This window comes from Lacerta agilis, chromosome 10, assembly GCF_009819535.1.
Source record: "Lacerta agilis isolate rLacAgi1 chromosome 10, rLacAgi1.pri, whole genome shotgun sequence".
Classification (NCBI taxonomy): domain Eukaryota; kingdom Metazoa; phylum Chordata; class Lepidosauria; order Squamata; family Lacertidae; genus Lacerta; species Lacerta agilis.
This window is the reverse complement of record NC_046321.1, coordinates 12,049,294-12,073,182: the sequence shown is the minus strand read 5'-3', so window position 1 is coordinate 12,073,182 and position 23,889 is coordinate 12,049,294. Positions and strand designations below refer to the sequence as shown.

At 46.0% G+C, this 23,889-nt stretch overlaps 1 protein-coding gene across 3 annotated transcripts in view; it reads right to left on the bottom strand.

The window, feature by feature from the left end:
- Positions 1–10,202: 10,202 nt before the first annotated feature.
- Positions 10,203–23,889, bottom strand: part of SLCO1A2 (solute carrier organic anion transporter family member 1A2) — a 37,354-nt gene continuing 23,667 nt past the window's right edge. For all 3 annotated transcript variants that reach the window (XM_033162665.1, XM_033162666.1, XM_033162664.1), the window contains exons 8-15: positions 21,558–21,791; positions 20,055–20,219; positions 19,619–19,814; positions 17,011–17,176; positions 15,370–15,539; positions 14,259–14,323; positions 12,740–12,857; positions 10,203–10,615 (exon numbers count right to left, since the gene is read on the bottom strand). In XM_033162665.1, coding sequence (XP_033018556.1) covers positions 10,402–10,615; positions 12,740–12,857; positions 14,259–14,323; positions 15,370–15,539; positions 17,011–17,176; positions 19,619–19,814; positions 20,055–20,219; positions 21,558–21,791 — 1,328 coding nt within the window. In that variant the 3' untranslated portion in view covers positions 10,203–10,401. The remainder of the gene's footprint in view (positions 10,616–12,739; positions 12,858–14,258; positions 14,324–15,369; positions 15,540–17,010; positions 17,177–19,618; positions 19,815–20,054; positions 20,220–21,557; positions 21,792–23,889) is intronic.

Sequence of the window (23,889 nt, the reverse complement as noted above, 5' to 3'; positions counted from 1 at the left end):
GGTCCCAGGCTCATTCCGCCCCTGAATCAGGAGATTAGCAGTCAATGAATAATCCTGCATGACTTAAAGGGGTTTGGCCAACAGAACTCAGCCCGTTTTTCTCCTTCTTTTCTTTAAAACGTTTATTTTTTCTCAATTTTTTGGTGCATGCTCTCCCACCAAGAACTGTATCGGAAAGTGCAAACAGGTGCAAAATCTGAAGAATGATTCCAACCCGGACCTGCAGATTTGTGCAGTTCAATCCACAGAATTGCAATTCCTCAACACAGCCTTACTGGCAGGTCTCTGGGTCTTCAGGTTCAAAGATAAACACCTACCTTTTGAATTGAACAGACTGAAAGCTGGGGCAGTTCTACTTTGCAACGGTATTCATAACATTGGAAGCTGCCTTATCCCGACTCAGACCATTGGTCCACCTAACTCAGTATTGTCCACACTGACTGGCAGCATCTCTCCAGGGTTTCCAGCAGGGGACATTCCGAGTCATAGCTGGAAGTGTTGGGGATTGAATCTGGGATCTCCTGCATGCTCTCTCACTGAGCTACAGGTCTTTCCCTCCAAGGAACATGGGGAGCTCCCTTATACAGAGAACACCCAGCTCTATATTGCTTGCACGGACTGGCAGAGGGTCTCTGAGAACTCAACCTGGGACCTTCTCCATGCAAGGCAAAGGGTTCTGCCACTGAGTTAAAGCCCTACTGAGCAAGTAGCATAAAAATAGTCATTTAAAAATAAGACAACAAACAGTGGCCGAGAGGCCTGAACAAGTCACAATTCATGAGCGTGCTAAAAAAAGAGGCTTTTGCGGGATGAAAAGAACAACAGTCCCCTGTCCACTTAAAGCGAAGCTCAGTCAAGAGGTCATCGTGCATTTGCTCGACAACACATTCCTCATAGAGTGTCAGAGCATTAAATGGAAGCAACAGAAAGTGCTGGGCAGAAGCAGACAGAGAGAACTTACTTGGACCCCTGGCCAGTCAAGCAATGTTCCTTGTTACTTCTGGGGCAAGGAGGAGAGAGCTCAACGTCACTGTCAGGGACCAGCCTCCTTTAAAAGGTGGAGACCAGCCCACAGTGTTGCAACACGGCTGGTTTCCCGCGCTTCCCAAATTCCCCTATAACTACCAACGCAAAGGCATTTTCTGTTGTTGTTGCTGCTGCTGCTGCTGCTTGCTTAAATGAACTGCAGATTATCGCATGGCTGCGAAGCTGGCAAGCTGCCTGCAAAGTTAGCAAGCCGAGCTATTCCAAAGAAACCACATGTTTTCAACATTTCCTTTCCTTTCTGAAAAGGGAAAGGAGAATAGAAAGCAGGGAAGGAAGGGGGTGGGATCCTGGAAGTTCTTCAGTCCTGAGGTTTGGGGCATCAGGTGGAAGAGAAGGTGGAACTGTTCCCTCGACAAAGACAGGTGACCGTCTCATGAAATCCACGGCGAATGGGTGTACTCCTCACCCTGGCTGGAGGCCAGAGCAGAAAAACGAGCAAACAAAATTTAAGTATGCAGAAGTTATTGCAGAAAGACTCACGTCTAGAGTTTTGGGAGCACATCGCACTGCTAGAGTAGATTGCAAGCCAGAGGTCATGTGGTTTCAGGATAGATGCAAGCATGCCTTGTTGCTCACATGAATCAATTGCGGCTTGTAAGATGAAGCTTGCATATGACCTTACTAAATTATATTTGAAGCAGAAACAAGGCACAGCCTTCTCTCCATCGTGTTTTAACACGCTGCCTCTGTGACCCAATTGTGGCTTGCGAGATGCCTGCCGAGGACCTCGAACCCTATCAGAGAGAGAAGCAGGTGGAGAGAATGGAATCGTAGAATCGTAGAGTTGGAAGGGAGCCCAGGGGTCATCTAGCCCAACCCCCTGTAATGCGGGAATCGAAAGGCGGCAGGTGAGTGGCAGAACATCTGCTTGGCATGCAGAAGGTCCACTGTTCAATCCCCAGCAGAGCAGAGAAGGCCAGTCTGACACCCCTGAAGAGCCGGCGCTGCCAGTCAGTGTAAGACAATACTGAGATTCCTGCACTGCCAGGGGTTGGACTAGATGACCCTTGGGGGTCTATGAGGTACAGGGACCTGTGATGTGACAGTTGCCTATGTCCTGACGTATATTTTATTCACACCACTTTAGAGAACACAGCTGTTCCCACTCCCAAGAATTTTGGGGAAGGGCTGTAGCTCAATATCAATAATATTATTTGTCGTCATGATCATCACCACACCTAGCCCTGGTCTGGCAAGGGTCTTGAGGAGTAGGCATGGCCTCCTGGGTATCTCCTGGGTGTGCGCTCCTGCTGAAGAACTCTTGACACCCTCAGAGGAGGAGGTGGAGCCAGGCCACAGTCCTTGAGAAGGCCCCCCAAACCCCCAGGCCGAAGAGCATGTGTCTACAGACATGGAGTCGGCATGCGACTTGTGTGAGAGATGTCTACTTGAGAGTAATCAATCCCAGAGGCTCTTTCATTACCTGCAGCTGTTTTTTCGGGTGTGGCCTGGGAGGGCAGAGTGTATGAGGTTCTCTTCTTGAGCCTCCTCCAATGCTGGGGGGAGAAACCACAGCCCTCCACTTGATCCTAATACCTCCCTTCTCGCTAAGCTCCTTGTGATATTGATTTTGGACTGCTGCCCGCCTTCGTCTCAGGATCAAGTCTGGGCTTACACTGTTTCTCTGTGTTTACTGCGGTTTGTTTCGGCTTGGCTGTAGGTCCAACCCTCCCCTGTGCTAATACTTTCATGAGAGATTTGTATCTCCTAAGGCTGGGCTCCTAGTTCCTGAGGTCAATCCCTGGTGTGTGAGACACAGCTTGTTGGGATTTCGCCTCAGTTTATTGTTCTGTATCCAGCCCATTACTCCACGGGTGCAAGTACTGCTCCAGGGTCTGCACAGATTTAGATGACCCAGAGAAACAGCGCTGTGCTCCAGATTTATTTATTTATTGCATTTATAAACCACCTTACTTTCTCCAATGAGCTCAAAGTGGTGTGCGTGGTCCCACCCCAATTTAATCTCTGCAACAACCCTGCAAAGTGGGTTAGGCAGGGTCACCCAGTGAAATTCGTGGCCAAGTGAGGGTTTGAACCCTGGATGTCTGGATCCTAGTCCGACGCCCGAACCCCTTACACCGCCAGTAGCTTCAGAAAGATGCTAAACAAAAGTGAGGGGGGGGGGAGCAGAGTCTTGCCTGTCATACGTAGCAATAAAACTGCTCCAGGATTTGCCGTGTTCAAATACCGGCATTGTTTAGGTTATTATCTTATCAAATCACTTACAACCCATTGAAAAGAGCTTTTTCTTTTATTACGATTTAAGCTGATGTGTCAGCAGTTGTTTTTGGGAAGGAAGAATTATTTGCAGGGCCAGCTCAGAAGGTATAATTGCCCCCCCTCTTCCCAGCCCACCTCTTTCTTTCTTTCTTTCTTTCTTTCTTTCTTTCTTTCTTTCTTTCTGCTGGGTGACCTTGGGCTAGTCACACTTCTCTGAAGTCTCTCAGCCCCACTCACCTCACAGAGTGCTAGTTGTGGAGGTGGAACGGAAAGGAGAATGTGAGCCGCTTTGAGACTCCTTCGGGCATAGCTGTCAAGTCTCCATTTTTTGCAGGAAACTCCCTTATTCCAAGCCGTTTCCCGCAGCTATCCCTTATTCTTGATATCCCTTAAATTTCCCTTATTTCCAGGAAGGAGAGTTGGAGTCCGGGGACTCCTTGGGTCCCTGCATTTCTCAGCCCTGCCTGCTTGCTTGCCTACCTCACAGGACTGTTGTGGGGATTAAATGAGGACTAGGACCAGGGAGCTCCTTGGAGAAAAAGGTGGAATATCAATACCTAATAACAAACAGACAGACAGATATATAAAGAAGAAGATAAAATAGACGAATGTTTCTCGGCAACAGGTGCTCCGATTCAGCATTGCTGCCCCTAACTGGAGGCAGAGCAGAGCCAACCTGGCCAGAAGCCATCAGTGGTCCTCTCCTCCTGCATGAATTTGCCTAATCCTTTTCTAAAACCATCCAAGTTGGTGGCCGTCGCTGCTCCCTGTGGCAGCGAGTTCCACAGGTTAACCGTGTGCTGCGTGAATTAAGTGCTTTCTTTTCTCTGCCCTGATTTCTCTTTCCTGGGAGCTCTTTCCTGGTGTAAATTAATTTGTAGCCTGGGGGGATTACCGCGGCGTGGACTGTCCCTGAGAACCGTAGACTGTCCCCGGGACAGGTGAGGGTGCTGATCCCTTATTTTCAATTCCGAAACTTGACAGCTATGCCTTCAGGTAGTGATAAAGCGGGATATCAAATCCAAACTCTTCTTCTTCTTCTTCTTCTTCTTCTTCTTCTTCTTCTTCGGGATGCTAATCGGTGTGAAGCTGGTTTGAGAAACCATAAAAGAAGTTGGAGTTCTTATTGCTAAATACACTGTAATGAATCCAAATAAGAACTCTGGCCAAAAGTTTTAACCAAAGAACATACGTTTACTCGTAAGTAATTCCAAACGTAATATCAATTCTGTAAAGAATTACAGTCTTAAACATAAAATAGTTTCATATGGAAATTTTCTTTGAAGTCTTCTAGATACAGTTGTCAAGTCTTCTCAAATACGTGTCAGATGCAAGCCAGGGAGACCAGGACAGGGCCCCGTTTCGGCACGGATGCCTTCTTCAGCTTGTTTTTTATGATAGAAGTATATGAAAAATATATATGGTGTCTGTTTCTTTGATTCCTAAAAGGATATAGTGTCTTAGAAGAAGTTTTGCTGTGTTTTTCTCTCACCTCAGAAATGTGTTAAATTATCAACTCATTTAAACCAGTGACATAACTGATTTGCTTACTCTTCAATCCCCCGCTAAACCCACAGCACAAGTGTCAGTGAAAGGGACCGATAAATAGAAGACTGGGTTCCTTCGCAGAAGTTTAATGGTTAACAGTGAACTGTCTCCTCATCAGTATCACTGCCAAACAAATGTGGACCAAACTGAAAATGTTGAAGCCAGCATCAGGTGTTTAAAATCTGAATGTTTTAAGTTCTGAAGTTCTAAAAGCAGCAAGGCAGGACTTCCGAGTTGGCTAGAGGAATGGCCTCTGTCAGCAAGGCTTGGTCACGAACTGTAAACGGTGTGCAGCAACCGTCCTACCTGTTGATGCAGCTTTCCAGAAAACTGCACCAGGACAATGAGCCCATACAAAAGATGCATTGCAAACAGCATTGTTCTGCTTCCCCATCCGTCAGGATGAAATGAGCAGTATATTTGTGCTCATTTAAATAACGGCGTCTAAACTTTGATACGGAACAGTGATTAGACAAACTTCATAGGCTGTGCCTCTGCTCACGATTATACTCTCCCTCCCTACATTGCATACGCTGAGGTTTCAAGAGGAATGAATGAAAGAAAAGGGATACAATTTTCCCTTCGCCACTTTCCGGAATTTTGTTAGGGGCCCCACCGTATGGCTATAAAATTATCAGGTTTGGGGGTCTAGCAGCCTTCCACTGCTGTGGTATTGTAATGGCTATATATAATGTGTGGTAATGGCTATTATATATTGTCTAAGCAAGAGCGCTAACTAGGTGGGGGGGGGAGGAATTTGGTTTGGTTTGCTTTTTAGTGCACTTTCAGAAACAATATGTGAACCAAATCACAGCTACCCTTTGAAATTCACATTTCCCTGCATTTTGTGATGCAGGTCTCCAGCAAAAAGAGAGAGTGAGCATGCAAAAATGTGTAAATTAGAGAGTGTATTTAAAAATGCATGTGTTAGCCAAGCCCTCCCCCCCAAAAAAAAATGCATCCAGGACCGGTGCTAGGGTTTCTTGAGCCCTAAGCAGAACACCTTCTGGCGCCCCCCGCCAAAGCCTGCTTTAGCGGGAGGTGGGGGTGGTGGAGAGGCAAGCAGCAGTTTCTCCGCTGTAGCGGAGAAGCTGCTGCTAGCCCATCCTGCCCCCCCCCCGCCCAAGCCTGGCCAGCGCCCCCTCCATTTTGGCGAACTAGGCAATTGCTTTATACACTTATGGGAACACAGGTGGGGGCAAACTAGGCAATTGCTTAATGGACGCGCCAGCCCTGAATACATTATATCAGGGGAAACTGCTTGTTAAAAATGTATGCATTAGACAAAATGCACACTAAAATTCTGCAATTTATTTTTGTGTGAGGGCTTTATAAAAAAAAAAACGAAAACTGATGTGGAAATGCTAAAATAGGAAAAATGAGAAGCTGAAATTGACAGATTTGTCCATCCCTACTGTCTACCACAAGGTGGTGCTGTTCCATGTCCTTTGTGCTTGCCCTGTTCCGCTTTGGAAATGTTCCTGCAAATAACAGGTGTGTGAGAGAGTCCTGAGCTGTCAGTTTAACTTGCAGATCTCTAATCAAATCTGTTATTCTAATCAGGATACCTACAGGATATAGCAGATATAGCAGAGCAGGAGAAGTCCCTGGGAGGAGGGGGGTGAGAAGAGAGAAAAAAAGAGCCAGTGTGGTGTAGTGGTTAGGAGCGGTAGACTCGTAATCTGGGGAACCGGGTTCGCGTCCCCGCTCCTCCACATACAGCTGCTGAGTGACCTTGGGCTAGTCACACTTCTCTGAAGTCTCTCAGCCCCACTCACCTCACAGAGTGTTTGTTGTGGGGAAGGAAGGGAAAGGAGAATGTTAGCCGCTTTGAGACTCCTTCGGGTAGTGATAAAGCGGGATATCAAATCCAAACTCTTCTTCTTCTTCTTCTTCTTCTTCTTCTTTTTCTTCCCCAACTTCTGAAGCGACCTGAAGAGCATGGCAAGGCTTCTACACCAGAACAGCTGAAGCCCTGAACAAGAACACTCCTCCAAGCAAGTGAGGTTGTGCTGCAACGCTGCGTTGCAGCTCCCACTTGTCTTCCCGTAGTGATCAGATGCATAGCACAGAATCATAGAACCATAGTGTTGGAAGGGACCACGAGGATAATCTAGTCCAACCCACTGCAATGCAGGAATCTCTTGCCCTATGTAGGACTCGAACCCACAACCCTTAGGTTAAGAGTCTCATGCTCTAGGAACCAAAGGGGGGGGGGGGAGGTCCCTGAATTCCCTTGCTGCCATTAAGATATTAAAAACTCAAGTAGGTCTGAAAACACTTGGCAACGAGAAAGAGAGAGAGAGAGAGAGAGAGAACGAACCCAGGATGATATTCAAATCCACTGATTAACTAACAAAGGCTTCTTGTTTTCTCCCTACTGTGGGACTTGAACGCAGTGTATCCTTTCAGGTTTCCCCGGTTACCTTGGCGCAAGGAGAGGAACTTGAGAGAAACGCTGAAGAGGTTCTTAATTCTTGCTTAGGAGGAGACGGACGGCTCCCCAGGCATTTCTTGAGTGAGGACACTGCGCTATGCTTGTTGTCATGTTGAAGAAGGCCTGGTGCCAGCACCCGCCATGATTTGGAGAGTTGGGAAGCCGAGCTCACTCACTCCATCAGGTAAAAGGTAACGTAAAAGACCCCTGGATGGTTAAGTCCAGTCAAAGGCAACTATGGGGTGTGGCACTCATCTCGCTTTCAGGGTGAGGGAGCCGGCGTTTGTCTAATGACAGCTTTCCGGTTCATGTGGCCAGCAGGACTAAACTGCTTCTGGCGCAACAGAACACCGTGATGGAAGCCAGAGCGCACGGAAACGCCGTTTGCCTTCCCGCCGCAGCAGTACCTATTTATCTACTTGCACTGGCATGCTTTCGAACTGCTAGGTTGACAGGAGCTGGGGCAGAACAATGAGTGCTCACTCCGCCGGGATTCGAACCGCCAACCTTCTGATCGGCAAGCCCAAGGGGCTCAGTATTTTAGAGCACAGAGCTACCCGCGTCCTCCATCAGCTCTGGTGTGACAGGCCAGCTCCATCGGGCTTCCTTTCACCTGGAGGCAACCATTCCATCAGGCTGCCTCAGAGGGAAAGATGGCACACCCTCCAACATTTCTCCAATGAAAATAGGGACACCCCATTCCATAATGACAACTTTACTATATATACCCCACACATCTGATCGGGTTGCCCCAGTCACTCCGGGCAGGTTCCAACATATATAAAACCATAATAAAACATTTTTAAAAAACACTTCACTGTACAGGATTGCTTTCAGACAGCTTGGGGGTTATTATTATTATTATTATTATTATTATTATTATTATTATTATTATTATTATTCGTTGAATTTATATACTGCCCTATACCCTCCGACATTTCTGCAATGAGAATAGGGACATCCTTAGGGACAGTGGGACAATCCAGGATCACAAAAATAAACCAGGACGGCTTCTCTAAATCGGGGACGCCCCTAGAAAATAGGGACACTTGGAGTAGTAGTAGTAATAATAATAATAATAATAATAATAATAATAATAATAATAATAATAATTTATTTGTACCCCACCCATCTGGCTAGGTCTCCCCAGCCACTCTGGGCAGCTTCCAACAAATATTAAAATACATTAGAATATCACAGATTAAAAACTTCCCTAAACAGGGCTGCCTTCAGGTATTTTCTAAATGCCCTCCCATCTCTTTGACCTCTGATGGGAGGGCGTTCCACAGGGCGGGCGCCACTACTGAGAAGGCCCTCTGCCTGGTTCCCTGTAGCTTTGCTTTTCACAGTGAGGGAACCGCCAGAAAGCCCTCGGCGCTAGATCTCAGTGTCCGGGCTGAACGGTGGGGTTGGAGACGCTCCTTCAGGTATATAGGACCAAGGCCGTTTAGGGCTTTAAAGGTCAGCATCAACACTTTGAATTGTGCTCGGAAACATACTGGGAGCCAATGTAGATCTCTCAGGACCGGTGTTATGTGGTCCCGGCGGCCACTCCCAGTCACCAGTCTAGCTGCCGCATTGTGGATTAATTGCAGTTTCCGGGTCACCTACAAGGGTAGCCCCACGCAGAGCGCATTGCAGTAGTCCAAGCGGGAGATAACCAGAGCATGCAACCACTCTGGCGAGACAGTCTGCGGGCAGGTAAGGTCTCAGCCTGCGAACCAGATGGAGCTGGTAGAAAGCCGCCCTGGACACAGAATTGACCTGCACCTCCATGGACAGCTGTGAGTCCAAAATGACTCCCAGGCTGCGCACCTGGTCCTTCAGGGGCACAGTTACCCCATTCAGGACCAGGGAGTCCCCCAGACCCACCCGCCCCCTGTCCCTCAAAAACTGGAGGGACTGAGATTGAAAGCAGGGCTCATTCCATCAGCTTTGCTGAAAGCCAAGCTCCACCAAACATCTCCTGCTTCTGCACTGTGCCAGCTGCCAGCAACCTGCCTGAAGCCAAGCAGGTCTGGGTCTCCACCGCTTGGGAATCCTCTCTATGCCTTCTTGGGATCCATCATGAATGAATGTCCCATCTACACTATACATTTGAAGCACTGTTATACCACTTTAGACAGACATTGCAGTGGGGAGCTAAGAATCCCGGGAACCATAGTTTGTTATGGGTGCTAAGAGAGAGTTATTGGGGACCCTTCTTCCCCTCACAGAGCTACAATTCCAGAGCAGTTTAAGAAATAAATCCTCTTCACAGAGTCACAGGGGTCTCCTCATAACTCTCAGCACCCTTAACAAAGCACAGTTTCCGAAAACGCTGGCAGCGCTAAGGTAAATTCGACAATATAACCTATTTAAAAGGGACATAAGAGGGGAGAATTGAATTAAGACGGGTGTATAAAAATATGCAGGAAATGTGGGGAAATCAATAGAATCTTGGAACTGGAGGGAGGGAAGTCGCTGAATGCATGGGTGTAATGAAAGATGCCTATTTTGAAATGTAAAATTTGAAAACTTTGTAGAAATTATTTTTCAAAAATCAAACAAAGCACAGTTCCCAGGATTCTTTGGAGGAAGCCATGATTGTGTTAAAGTGGTATCATACTGCTTAAAATGTACAGTGCAGGCAGAGCAACAAATGTATTACGGACTCAGCTACATTAGTCAAGAAAAAGCGCTTTAAACGTGTTATATCACTGAGACACCAGGTGGCGCTGTAGAGTTCCGTCTTTCGCCATCGCGATTTCCCATTAGGAGGTTTACAACGCGTTTTCCTCAAACATTTTTCAGATGGGTCTAGATCCAGCCTAAGTGAAAAATTGGAGCGAGCAAAAGCTGCCATGGCCCCTTCTCTCCTTGCCGTTATTTTGTAGAAATCTTGAAATGGCATGTGGAAACAATTATTACAGAAACACACGCACACCCAAAAAAAAACCAAAGGCTCGGCTATGAAAGTAAAGAGCACACAGTACTTACAACTTTAGTCATGAAGAATGAGCCACACTAGTCACCCAATACTCTGGCATATGTAATATATGTATTCTGGAAAGATCTCTAGAGGTGACTTGGAAAAGTGATAATGACCTACAACCGACATCATTTGACGTACAAGCTTAAAGCCACCAGTCCTATTTAAAGTCTGCTTTTTACAAGTCCATTGTCTCTTGGTGTAAATGTGTGCTGTTCTGGTCTGCAGGCACATCCTTCTGTTCTACTGGCCCGTTTTCCTCTTCTCTGGCTTCCAATTCTTTGTTCTCCTGCACCAAGGTCTTGTTCTGTTTCCTTAAAATGAGGAGCACAAGCACACACGGGATGTAGGACACGGCGCGGAGGGCTGAGGGCACACCCAGGTACAGCTCCCTGGAATGCAATTTGGACAGCATCAGTAAAAAGCAGCCATAGAGCACCGTATCCAGTATTTCCCATGCTCCAAAGGTTCTCCCGTGGAGAATCAAGTAGCCTCCATGCACTGATGGATCCTATTTTCATTGGCCTTCTTGGTAACCTAAGGCTTGCTTGCATGTTACGCTGAACACAGATACACGCTTCTATGCGTGTGCCAGTATTTGTGCGAAACAGTGTGTTATGTATTTGTTATACATACACCTTTCCCAAAGGTGTCATGGACTTTGAAGACACTCGAACTCAGGACGCAAGGGAGAAACATGCTAAAAGGAAGGCACGCTTGGCAAATCCACACCGTGATCAACTCCCGCCCGGGAAACAATGTCCCCACTGTGGGAGGACGTGTGGGTCCAGAATTGGCTTCCACAGTCACTTACGGACTCATTGTTAAAGCCGTGTTTATGGAAGACAATCTTACTCGGCTACGAGTGATCGCCAAAGAGAAAGATACATACACCACTTAGTGGCTGTGACAGCTTCAAAGCCGTTTCCAAGTGCAAAGCCAATGACAAGAAACTGCACCTAATTAAAACTCACAATAAAAGCATTTCATCAAAACGTCCACAGTTAAAATTGGCCAAAAATGAAAGGAGAAGCCCATTAAAACAGCCAGAAGCAGGGGTGGGGATGCTCAACTGACCACCTGGCAGGTGATTTGCTGCTGCTTACTGGGCGCAGAACGAAGAAGGGCAAGGGGGCAGTGAGGTTGGTGCAGTGCAAACACACCTTTTGAGCCAATCAGGAGCTTTTGTTGGGGCGTATTCACCACACCCCTCTCCCTGCTGTCTCACTCTTCCCAGCATGCAGCAGCTCAACAACTGAAGCACTTAAAGCAGCAACAGGAGATTCAAGTCAGGAGATCGGGGGAATGCTTGTCTAAACAGATGCATCTTCATGAGCCGGTGGAATGCCAATGCTGATGGAGTCTCTCTTGTTTCAGAAGGGGAGAACATTCCGTTCCACTGGTGCCACCAGAGAACTTGTTGATTTGTTACAACTCTCTTGCGGAAGCACTCGCACTGGGGAATTCCAGACAAACCCCCTTCCCCCACCCAAAGCATATATGAGGGTGCTGCACGATTGTGTGTACTAGCCACACCTCCGTTTCTGTGGTTCCCATTGACCACGCCCACCCACAGCCATGCATTTAGCAATCATCATAAGAAAATCATTTGTCCCACCATGGAAGAGCACTGTGTGTGTACATCAGAATACACATAGTATCCCTTCTCACAGTTGCCAGATATGGTTGTGAGAGGACAGTGGTGTTGATAGGGAAGGTGACAGGAAGCAGGGCTTATCCCCTGCTGCCTGCACACTCTTCAGACATGCTTTTAATACAAAAAGAGGTTAATCTGAAACACCCCTCCAGTCTAGAGCTAAAGGGGAAAATCCACTATGTGGCACACAGAATGAGGGGGAAACATATTGGAAGAAACCCTCTGGGGCTCATATTCCAAATCATTGCCATTCTCACTTTTGGAAGCCTGAAAAGTGAAGTGGGCAAGGCCGTTTTGGTGGTATTATGTGGCAGAAAGGGAGTGGGCAGGAAAAGGGTCAAAGACCTCTCTTCTCCCTGCTTGTTCTGAACTCAAGATTCCTTTATATTCCCAAAAGGCACCATACCAAAGAATGATTAGGTATCTTCCAAGGCTCTGGAGCAGACCTAGTCAATGCAGTGTGCCTACAGCTCCCATCAGACCTAGAATGGTCAGGGATTTGGGTGTTGCAGTTCATCAAAATCTGGGTAGGGCCACAGGCTCCCCACCCCTCCATCCATCCATCCATCCATCCATCCATCCATCCTTCCACCCATCCATCCATTCATTCACTCAGCCTGGTATGTGATGCTGCAGAGTAAACTTGACTGAACCCAGAGGCATCAGCTGCATCCATTTGCAGCTGTGTCCCTCCAGATGTTGTTGGAGGAAGTTCCAGCCAGCACGGCCACAGGTCAGGGTGATGGGAGATGTAACTGCAGCAACACCGAGAGGCTACTGTGTAGGCTGCCCTCCCAGCTGCTCTACAATATTCTAGAGATAGCACAAAGCAAGAGAGACCGTGATCCACCAGAGATACCTGTATGTGTCAGAATCGTACATCCGGCACGCTCCTTCACCACCGCAGCTCTTGGTTCCCCATTTCAAACAGGTAGTGTCAATCATCGCTCCAAAATAAATAGGTGATGGGATTCCAGCTACATGGAATATGACATGAAGACAAGAAGGGTCATTGGGGGGGGGCTTTTGTAAACAGTACACTGTTACGATGGGGGGTGGGTTTGGGGTGTGTGTGTCATCACGCCCAGGCCTGTGATTCTGCACCAAGGAGGTTTACAATCTAGCAGAAGAGGCCATTGAACTGGTCAGACAGGTTTCTTTGAAAAACAATGGCCCGAGTTGGCTAGCTGAGTGCTGCCATTTACATGTCCAAAGAGGTTGCCGTGTTGCCATGGAAACAAAGGAGTGGTGCTGCTCCCACTTCGCACGGCTGGGTGCCATGTCATGCTAGTATGGAGAACAACAGACCAAGAAGGGCCGCATGTGTGTGTGAATTTTGGGAGCTGGTGCTAGAAGCTGGAGACACAGAGACACGTCTTTCTCTGTGCTGGCCATAAAGCTATGGCAAGATCCATTGGAATGTTTATGCTTTGAACCCCTCCATCTATGCTTAGATTGTATATATGTGTAAATAGAACCATATACAGTAAGATCGCAATTCAAGCACATTTAACTTGTCTGCTTTCAGTTTTATGAGCTTAGTGGGTGGGGTTCAAAAGGGGCAGAAAGGGGATGGGCATCCAGGAAAAAAATACTTCGGCCATTCCACCTGCTATTGCACCCAGCGCAATTTTGGCATTAGGCTTGGTCCCTGGAATGTAACCTCTGTGTAATTTGTTGGCTTACCATATCCTAAAATCCATCTATCCTGGGAGCTGTAGTTTGTTAAGGCTGCTGAAAATTGTTAAAGATAAAGATAAAGGTACCCCTGACTGTAAGGTCCAGTCGTGTTCAACTCTGGGGTTGCGGAGCTCATCTCACGTTACTGGCCGAGGGAGCCAGCATACAGCTTCCGGGTCATGTGGCCAGCATGACTAAGCCGCTTCTGGCGAACCAGAACAGCGCACGGAAACGCCGTTTACCTTCCCACCAAAGCAGTACCTATTTATCTACTTGCACTTGATGTGCTTTCGAACTGCTAGGTTGGCAGGAGCTGGGACCAAGCAACGGGAGCTCACCCCGTTGCGGGGATTCGAACCGCCGACCTTCTGATCAGCAAACCCTAGGCTCAGTGGTTTAGACCACAGCGCCACCCGCGTCCCTTGAAAATTGTTAGGAGGCCCATATTTGCCTCTCAGAGGTACAATTCACAGAGTTCCCTGGGAAGAGGAATTGACTGTTCAAACACTGGGAATTGTGGTTCTGTGTGGAGAACAGGGGTCACCTAACAACTCTCAGTACCCTTAAGAAACTACAGCTCCCAGAATTCTTTGGGGGAAGCTATGGTTGTTTAAAGTGGTGTAATAACGCTGTAAATGTATGTTTTGGGTGTGCCTGCTCTCTTTTTAGAGTGCAATTTAAAGTAACCAGCACCTTACCAAAAACTCTTACTGCCAGTAAGTGGAGACCCACGCCAAATGACTTCTCCTCGGGTTTTAGGGACCTGGAGAAGAAGAGAATTTTCCAGGAAGCCAATAAATGAGAAAAGGCGCTTTGCATCACATTGCTGTTGAACCGCAGTGTTAAAGCAATTAACTCCATTAATCGTAAGTGGGCAAGAGGCACATTTTGCAGCCGGAAGATTCTCCCTTTCCGGCTGCAAACTGACACTGCAGTCCTATGACATCATATGAAATTACATTCATATGAGAACTGAATGTCAAAGTGGCCTCAGGGAGGGTTGGCAACATCTGGATGCAGCCTCCCCCCCCAACTGAATCTAATTTCCTACCCCTGCCCAACTGCTTTTATTTTAATTTTTAGTTTATTAGATTTATATATGTCCTTCGCCATATGATCACAGGGTGGTTCACAGAATAAAATACGGGGGAAATCATGAGAATAAGTAAAACAAAACAGCAAAACAATAACCTCCCCATCTCACAGACACATTTAAAAGGCTGTAGGATATAAATCAGCCAAAGGCCTGAGGAACGTTTTCGTCTGGCTCTTAAAAATATACAATGAAGGGGCCAGGAGAACCTCCCCGGGGAGAGCACCCCACAAATGGGGAGCCACTACAGGAAATGCCTGTTCTTGTGTTGCCACCCTCCAGACCTCTCAGGGAGGAGGCACACAAAGAAAGGCCTCAGAGGATGAACGGAAAGTTTAGGACGGCTCATGTGGGGAGAGCTTGGAAGCTGTTTCTGCAGGGTGTGATCCCACGCTGCAAAGGGCACGTGTATTAATAACGTGACCACACTTCAGGGCATCTGTGCGGCTGTTTTCCCACAGAAGAGGGACTTCAACTTTCGCTCCTCATTGTCACACAGAAAATCCTTATCTTTTCCACGGAGCATTATTCGCCACAACCGAAGGCGGGCAGAAAGATCGTTTTACTAAGCCGACCAAATCTGCTATGAAATATAAACTTCGGCACTCCGAGGAGGAGACAAATGCGCCGTTCTGAGTCAACAGCATTGCAAACGGGGCTCCCCTGTCTCCCAAGACCTATATATCCTGTTATTCCCACCTCCCTTCAGTCAATACCTTATGAGGACCATGTAACCCGGCATGGCTCCGAAGGAGTAAATTAAACAACAGACTAAGGATAAAATCAAGAAGTAGTGTAGCATTGTGCCACAGTTCTCTCTGACGCACTGGCCCAGGACCGCCGAGTCATTTCCGAAGGCTGAAACGCAGGAGCAGTTTCTAAATACCTGCCAAAACATAAGACGGAATAAGTTAAGGAAGAGACCTTTGTAAGTGGTCTTCCCTCCCCAAGCAGCCCATTGGAGGGAAAGGGGGTGTGGATGGAGATGAAGAGAAGGTGGTATCAGAAAGAGAGAGGGAGAAAGACTTATTTAAGTACAACATTGGAAAGAAGAAGTTGTCCCAGCTAAAGAAGCTTGGCAAGTGAAATTAATGGAATGTGCTGAAATGGGAAAATTGACTTTGAAATTAAGAGGAAGAGATGACAATGAATTTAAAGAAGATTGGAAGGACTTTATTGCATATATACAGAAGCAATGTACACAGGTCAATACATTAGAAAGATTTTTAAAATTCTTGTAAAGACATTATGACTGGACAGTGAGTAATATTAATGATTTTATAATTTAAAATGGACATGTGGTATGATGATAAACAATGGAACCGGGGAAGGGAATAGGGGGAAGCCAACTCTTTTTATTTTTTATGTTTGAATATCATGCGAAAGGCTGGACTGGATGAATCCCAAGCCAGAATTAAGATTGCCGGAAGAAATATCAACAACCTCAGATATGCAGATGACACAACTTTGATGGCAGAAAGTGAGGAGGAATTAAAGAACCTCTTAATGAGGGTGAAAGAGGAGAGCGCAAAATATGGTCTGGAGCTCAACATCAAAAAAACGAAGATCATGGCCACTGGTCCCATCACCTCCTGGCAAATGGAAGGGGAAGAAATGGAGGCAGTCAGTGAGAGATTTACTTTCTTGGGTTTCCTGATCACTGCAGATGGTGACAGCAGTCACGAAATTAGAAGGCGCCTGCTTCTTGGGAGAAAAGCAATGACAAACCTAGACAGCATCTTAAAAAGCAGAGACATCAACCTTGCCGACAAAGGTCTGTATAGTTAAAGCTATGGTTTTCCCAGTAGTGATGTGTGGAAGTGAGAGCTGGACCATAAAGAAGGCTGACTGCCGAAGAACTGATGATTTTGGATTATGGTGCTGGATGAGACTCTTGAGAGTCCCATGGACTGCAAAAAGATCAAACCTATCCATTCTGAAGGAAATCAGCCCTGAATGCTCACTGGAAGGACGGATCCTGAAGCTGAGGTTCCAATACTTTGGCCACCTCATGAGAAGGACCCTGATGTTGGGAAAGATTGAGGGCAGAAGGAGAAGGGGACGACAGAGGACGAGATGGTTGGACAGTGTTCTCGAAGCTACCAACATGAGTTTGACCAAACTGTGGGAGGCAGTGGAAGACAGGAGTGCCTGGCATGCTCTCGTCCATGGGGTCATGAAGAGTTGGACACGACTAAACAACTAAACAACAACATGTTTGAATATGTATTGTTGTTTTTATTTTTTGTTGTTTTTGGAAAATTAATAAAATAATATTTAAAAAAAAACAGAAAGAGAGAGGGAGAGGGGGAGAGAGATGGGGAAAAATTTTGTGCTGTCTGGAACATCTTCCTTACCGTATTTTTCCCAGTTCCGTTTGAGATGTCACATCCTGCGAGACATGCTGAAATGTACGCTATGCCGTTTTCTCCACACACAGGGTCCCACACCTTGGTGGAGCAGCCGCAATGGCGGTTGCAGTCAGCGTACAAGTTTGTTTCCATGTAGGAGACTTGTTCGAGGCTGAAAAATATCCAGAAAGGTGTGCAAAGAGCCTGTGAACAATGACAAATAATGAAAAAACCAACCCAGAGCCCCCTCTTCGAGAGGGAGAGCTTGGCGGCCACCCAGCACAAAAGGAGTTTATTTGCAGATTGTCTGAAGTTGCTTACACACTGTTCATACAAAAGGAGTTTATTTGCAGATTGTCTGAAGTTGCTTACACACAGCCAGTGTGGTGTAGTGGTTAAGAGCGGTAAACTCATAATCTGGTGAACCGGGTTTGTGTCCCCGCTCCTCCACATGCAGCTGCTGGGTGACCTTGGGCTAGTCACACTTCTTTGAAGTCTCTCAGCCCCACTCACCTCACAGAGTGTTTGTTGTGGGGGAGGAAGGGAAAGGAGAATGTTAGCCGCTTTGCGACTCCTTTGGGTAGTGAAAATCAAAACTCTTCTTCTTCTTCTTCTTCATTTAAAGCATGTGGTTCCCCCCACCCCAAAGAATCCTGGGAACAGTAGTTTACCTCCAAGGAGTTACAGGTCCCAGCACTTTTTCACTGACTACAGTTGCCAGGATTCTTTGGGCGAAGTTTATGCAGATACAATTATGCATAGCGTTGGAGAAAGTGAGTAGAGAAAGTTCTTTTCTCCCTCTCTTGTAACCCTAGAACTCGGTGACATCCAATGAGGTCGAATGTTGGAAGTTTCAGGACAGGTAAAAGAAAGTATTCTCTCACACATAGCACATAGTTAAACTCTCCCACCAACCTAAAGGTAAAGGTAAAGGGACCCCTGACCATCAGGTCCAGTCGTGTCCGACTCTGGGGTTGCGGCGCTCATCTCGCTCTATAGGCCAAGGGAGCCGGCGTTTGTCCACAGACAGCTTCCGGGTCATGTGGCCAGCATGACAAAGCCGCTTCTGGCGAAACAGAGCACCGCACGGAAACGGCGTTTACCTTCCCGCTGGAGCGGTCCCTATTTATCTACTTGCACTTTGATGTGCTTTCGAACTGCTAGATGGGCAGGAGCTGGGACTGACCAACGGGAGCTCACCCCGTGGCAGGGATTCGAACCGCCGACCTTCTGATCAGCAAGCCCTAGACTCTGTGGTTTAACCCACAGCGCCACCTGGGTCCCCCCACCAACCTAGATGGCTTTAAAAAAGGATTAGATAAATTCATGGAGGAAGAAGGCTATTGGTGGCTATTGGCAATGATGGCTATTCTCACTGCCTCCACAGTCAGAGACAGCAACGTTTCTAGATACCAGTTGCTCGAAGCCACCAGAGGGGAGAGTGCTCTTGTGCTCGAATCCTGTTTATGAGTTTCCCATAGGCATCTGGTTGGCCACTGTGAGAACAGGATGCTGGCCTAGATGCTGATCTAACAGGCTCTTCTTACTTTCTTATGTTTTTAATCCCTGTCATCTCCAAGTAGGGCTGAATCTGAATCATTTCTTTTTTTGACGAAGTTATAAGCTTGGTGGATCAGAGGGATGCTGTGGACATAGTGTATCTTGATTTCAGCAAGGCTTTTGACCAAGTCCCCCATGATATTCTTGCGAGGAAGCTGGCGAAATGTGGATTGAATGAGGTAACGGGCTCGGCCCAGTATACCTGAAGGAGCATCTCCACCCACATCATTCAATCTGGACACTGAGGTCCAGCTCCGAGGGCCTTCTGGCAGTTCCCTCCCTGTGAGAAGTGAGGTTACAGGGAACCAGGCAGAGGGCCTTCTCGGTGGTGGCGCCCGCCCTGTGGAATGCCCTCCCATCAGATGTCAAGGAAATAAACAGCTATCTGACTTTTAGAAGACATATGAAGACAGCCCTGTTTAGGGAAGTTTTTAATGTTTGGGTTTTTGTTTTGTTTTTTTTAAAAATACTATTTATTTAATTTTCCAATCAAACCATATTAAATATTCCAAATTATACATATTATTCATAATCAAACAGTCCAAATATTATGCCAAATTATAATTTTTTGGGAGATATCTTCCCATGTTCTGAGGTCGGGGGGATCTGATCATCTCATACTTCTACTGCTTTCATTAATGTTTGATGTTTTATCATGTTTTTAATATTCTGTTGGGAACAACCCAGGGTATATATATATATATATATATATATATATATATATATATATATATAATTAGACAAGTGGCATACCACAGAGTTCTGTCCTTGCCCCATTGTCGCTCAAACTCTTTATTAATGACTTGGATGAAGGAATTGAGAGGATGCCCATCAAATTTGCAAATGACACCAAACTGGGAGAGGTAGCTAATGTCACAGAAGACAGAATCAGGATTCAAGATGATCTTAACAGATTGGGGTTCTGGGCCCAAATTAACAAAATTGATTTCAACAGGGACGAATGCAAGGTTCTACCAAAAATCCTGTCTTCGTGCAATCTAATCAGCACCACCCAATAGGGTGAAATCAGGCTTAGGTAAGAGCAAGAACATACCCTTCGTAGGACATGGTTAAGCCAGCAACCTTAGCATTCTTGCAGACCATGAAAAAAGCAGAGAAGTAGATGAGATACTCCACTATAGAACTCCAAAAACCAATGTGGGCAGCTTTATAGGTGTTTATCTTGAATTTCTTCATCATGAGGCCACCAAAGAAATAACCAGCACATATAATCGGTAAATTGTAAACACCTAGAGAGAAAACACAAAACAGCAGGTTGAGGTATGGCCCTGTTCTGTGGCCCTTACAGAACCACAAGTGTTTTAAGGACAACAAACCTACCTTCAAGGTGTGCCCCCTCCTATTCATGGGTGCTCATGGTTGTAGGACTCATCAGGGATAGTACAAGTGGAATATTAAATAAATAAAGTTCATAATCAGCCCTTCATTCACACACACACACACACACACACACACACACACACTTTTACCTATGAAAAAGATGGCATCTGCTGCAGATATCCCATACTGCTGTTCCATATATTTTGGCATAAAGGTAATCATCCCAATCCAAGCGCTGAACTGGATCACAGTGATCAAAAGGAAAAGCATGTAAACTGGATTGTGAGCCAGACTTTTCAGGTAGGGGATGAAATCTGGAAATCAAAGAACCAGAACAGTTAACCTCAGGTGGTGGTGGTGAAGAAGAAGAAGAAGAAGAAGAAGAAGAAGAAGAAGAAGAAGAAGAAGAAGAAGAAGAAGAAGAAGAAGAAGAATTTGGATTTGATATCCTGCTTTTCACTACCCGAAGGAGTCTCAAAGCGACTCACATTCTCCTTTCCCTTCCTCCCCCACAACAAACACTCTGTGAGGTGAGTGGGGCTGAGAGACTTCAGAGAAGTGTGGCTAGCCCAAGGTCACCCAGCAGCTGCATGTGGTGGAGCGGAGACACGAACCCGGTTCCCCAGATTACGAGTCTACCACTCTTAACCACTACACCAGTAGTAGCAGCAGCAGCAATAGTAATCACTGCTTTTTAAACTGAAGCGTCTCAAAGAAATTTACAAATTAAGGAATAACAGGGGACATTTGAATATTTTCTTCCGGTGTCTAAAGACGGACAGTGATGGGGCCAGCTGTGCTTCCCTGGGGAGAGAATTCCATAAGCAGGGACCCCTTCTCCCGTCAGCCATTGTCCACAACAACCTTGGCAAGGGCAAAGAGAGAAGGCCCTGTGACAATTATTTTACCCACAATGGAGGACTGGGCTGTTTGAAATACATTTTAGGTTTGTATATGCACGTACCCATATGCCACCTCTGTCAAAGCTGTTTACAAAAGATGCTGGCGGAATTGTTCTATGGGCTATCTTAATTATGGACATTTATATATTAATGTCATAATGGGGTTGTTTTATTGTGCATTTTAATTATGGTGTGTTTTTAATAACATTTTTTTTAAAAAAAAGATATATAATAAAACTATACAGTGGTACCTCCGGTCACGAACGGGATCTGTTCCAGAGGTCCGGCCGTATCCTGAGGAATTCACAACCGGAGGACTGCTTCTGTGCATGCGCACAGCGCAGTTTAGCACTTCTGCGCATGTGAACGCGGCAAAACCCGGAAAAATACATCCAGGTTTGCCACATTCGCATCCCGATGTTTACGTATCCAGAGGGATGCGTAAGTGGAGGTACGACTGTACAGTGGTACCTCGGATTAAGAACTTAATTCATTCTGGAGGTCCGTTCTTAACCTGAAACTGTTCTTAACCTGAAGCACCACTTTAGCTAATGGGGCCTCCCACTGCAACTGCGCCACCAGAGCACAATTTCTGTTCTTATCCTGAAGCAAAGTTCTTAACCTGAAGCGTTATTTCTGGGTTACCTGAGTTCTTAACCTGAAGAGTATGTAACCTGAGGTACCACTGTATTACAAAACATTGGCAGGGGGAGGGTTTTTTGTTTGTTTGTTTGTTTTTAATCCGTTCACCTTTAGCAATTTCTTGAATTTTTGTGCTGGCTTGAGCTGCATTTTCTGCTGGTAGCAAAGTTTTGTTGCCCTTTGTGTTTAACTCAGCACTGTTTTCCTCTCCTTCCTTCGGAAGAGACTTGGGCAGGAAGCAGAAAGGGATTGCGACGATGAAGTTCACGGCGGCACAGATCAAGACCCCCAGCCACCAGGCTCCGACCCAGCGAGCATCAAGGAGGCTCAACGTCACATCCTCTGGAGAGAGAGAATAATGGAGAGGACTGTATTAGTGTCGTTTGACTGCAATGAGCAGGGTTACTTTCGAATGTGAACACTGCATTTCTGGAAACAAATAAACACTTACAGGTGGGTAGCCGTGTTGGTCTGCCATAGTCGAAACAAAATAGAAAATTATTTCCAGTAGCACCTTAGAGACCAACTGAGTTTGTTCTTGGTATGAGTTTTCGTGTGCATGCACACTTATTCAGATACACTGAAACAGAAGTCACCAGACCCTTGTATATAGTGAGAGGGTGGGGAGGGGTATGACTCAGAAGGGTGGTGGGAATGGGTGATCAGCTGATAGGTGTGGAAAACCTGTTGGCGAGTCTTAACGGCTGCAATTAGTCTTACAAACAAACTTAGTTGGTCTCTAAGGTGTTACTGGAAAGAATTTTTTATTTTGTTTTGACTGTGGCAGACCAACATGGCTACCCACCTGTAACTATTACTTTCTGTGTTTGAGATGGGGGGGGGATCACTTCAACTAAAATTTGGAGAGGAGCTTGTGTGTGTATGTGTGTGTGTGAGAGAGAGAGAGAGAGAAAGGGAGAGGGAGAGGGATAGAGAGCACACTTCTTCAGATACACTGAAACAGAAGTCAGCAGATCCTTAAATATAGTGAGGGAGATAGCTTTGTTATGTATAATGAGATAAGAATCCAATGTCTTTGTTCAGACCAGGTTTCTCCATGGTTTTAAGTTTGGTGATTAGTTGCAAAGAGAAGTGGCTGAATTCTTATCTCATTATACATAACAAAGCTATCTTTAGCCATCTCACCCCTTGCCTTTCCCTGCAAGACTAATTGCAGCCGTTAAGAGTCATCAACAGGTTTTCCACACCTATCAGCTGATCACCCATTCCCACCACCCTTCTGAGCAATACCCCTCCCCACTCCCTCACTATATTTAAGGATCTGGTGACTTCTGTTTCAGTGTGTCTGAAGAAGTGTGCATGCACACGAAAGCTCATACCAAGAACAAACTCAGTTGGTCTCTAAGGTGCTACTGGAAATAATTTTCTATTTTGTTTCATTTATAAACACTTGTTAGGAATGGCATTAATAGCTAGCTGTCATGGATGCTTTAGCTGAGATTCCTGCATTGCAGGGGGTTTGACTAGATGGCCCTTGAGGTTACTCCCAACTCTACAATTCTATGATATTTTTTTTAAAGGCATAAGTGGTAAACTTGAGCAGATGCTACAAATTTCAAACAGCAGAAGTTACGGTAGTAGCTGTCCTGGACCAGAGCACCAGGACACACAGGTCTGGATGAAGCATCTCAGAGCGGTTTCGCAATATAATAAGAGCAGAAATAATACTGTTGCATCGATAAAACCAGTTAAGCCGTTTCATATATGAAAAAATTAAGAACCATTGCATATGGTTAGAACAATCGCATATATTTTGAAAATTGAAATGCATGCATGAAATCCATACAGCTGAACCCCTTGACCTGGGACATCTGGAAACCAGATTCAAGAAACGGGGTTCTGCTGGCTAGTGCTTGGAGCAAAGCAGAATGGGGAAGGATGTAGGGATGATGGGGAAATGCACACTTCCCAAACCAATGTGCAAACCAAAATACAGATCGCCTTCAAAATCCACCCTTTCCCATATTTCGCGCTCCAATTTGCTAATCGAAAAACATGTACATTTTTTTCCTTGCCAAAATGCATAGTCCATATAATGAATTGAAAAGGATGTTCAAAATAACCTTGGTAAAAAACAAACAAACCAGAAGCTTTTCTTTGGGGACTTACAGGGACTGCAGCAGCAGCAAGAATGCTACTCACCCCAAAATGAAAAGAAGCAGAAGTCCCAGCAAAGGAAGAATGGATACAAAAACTTATGGAATATGCAGAAATGGTGAAACTTACCGGAAGAATAAGATGGCAAGATAGCAAACTCTTTATAAAAGAATGGAAATGGTTTATTGGATATTTACAAATACAGTGGTGCCCCGCTAGACGAATGCCTCGCTAGACGAAAAACTCGCTAGACGAACGGCATTCGTCTAGCGGAAGGCTGCCCCGCAAGACGAAAAAGACTATGGGGCTGCCTCGCAAGATG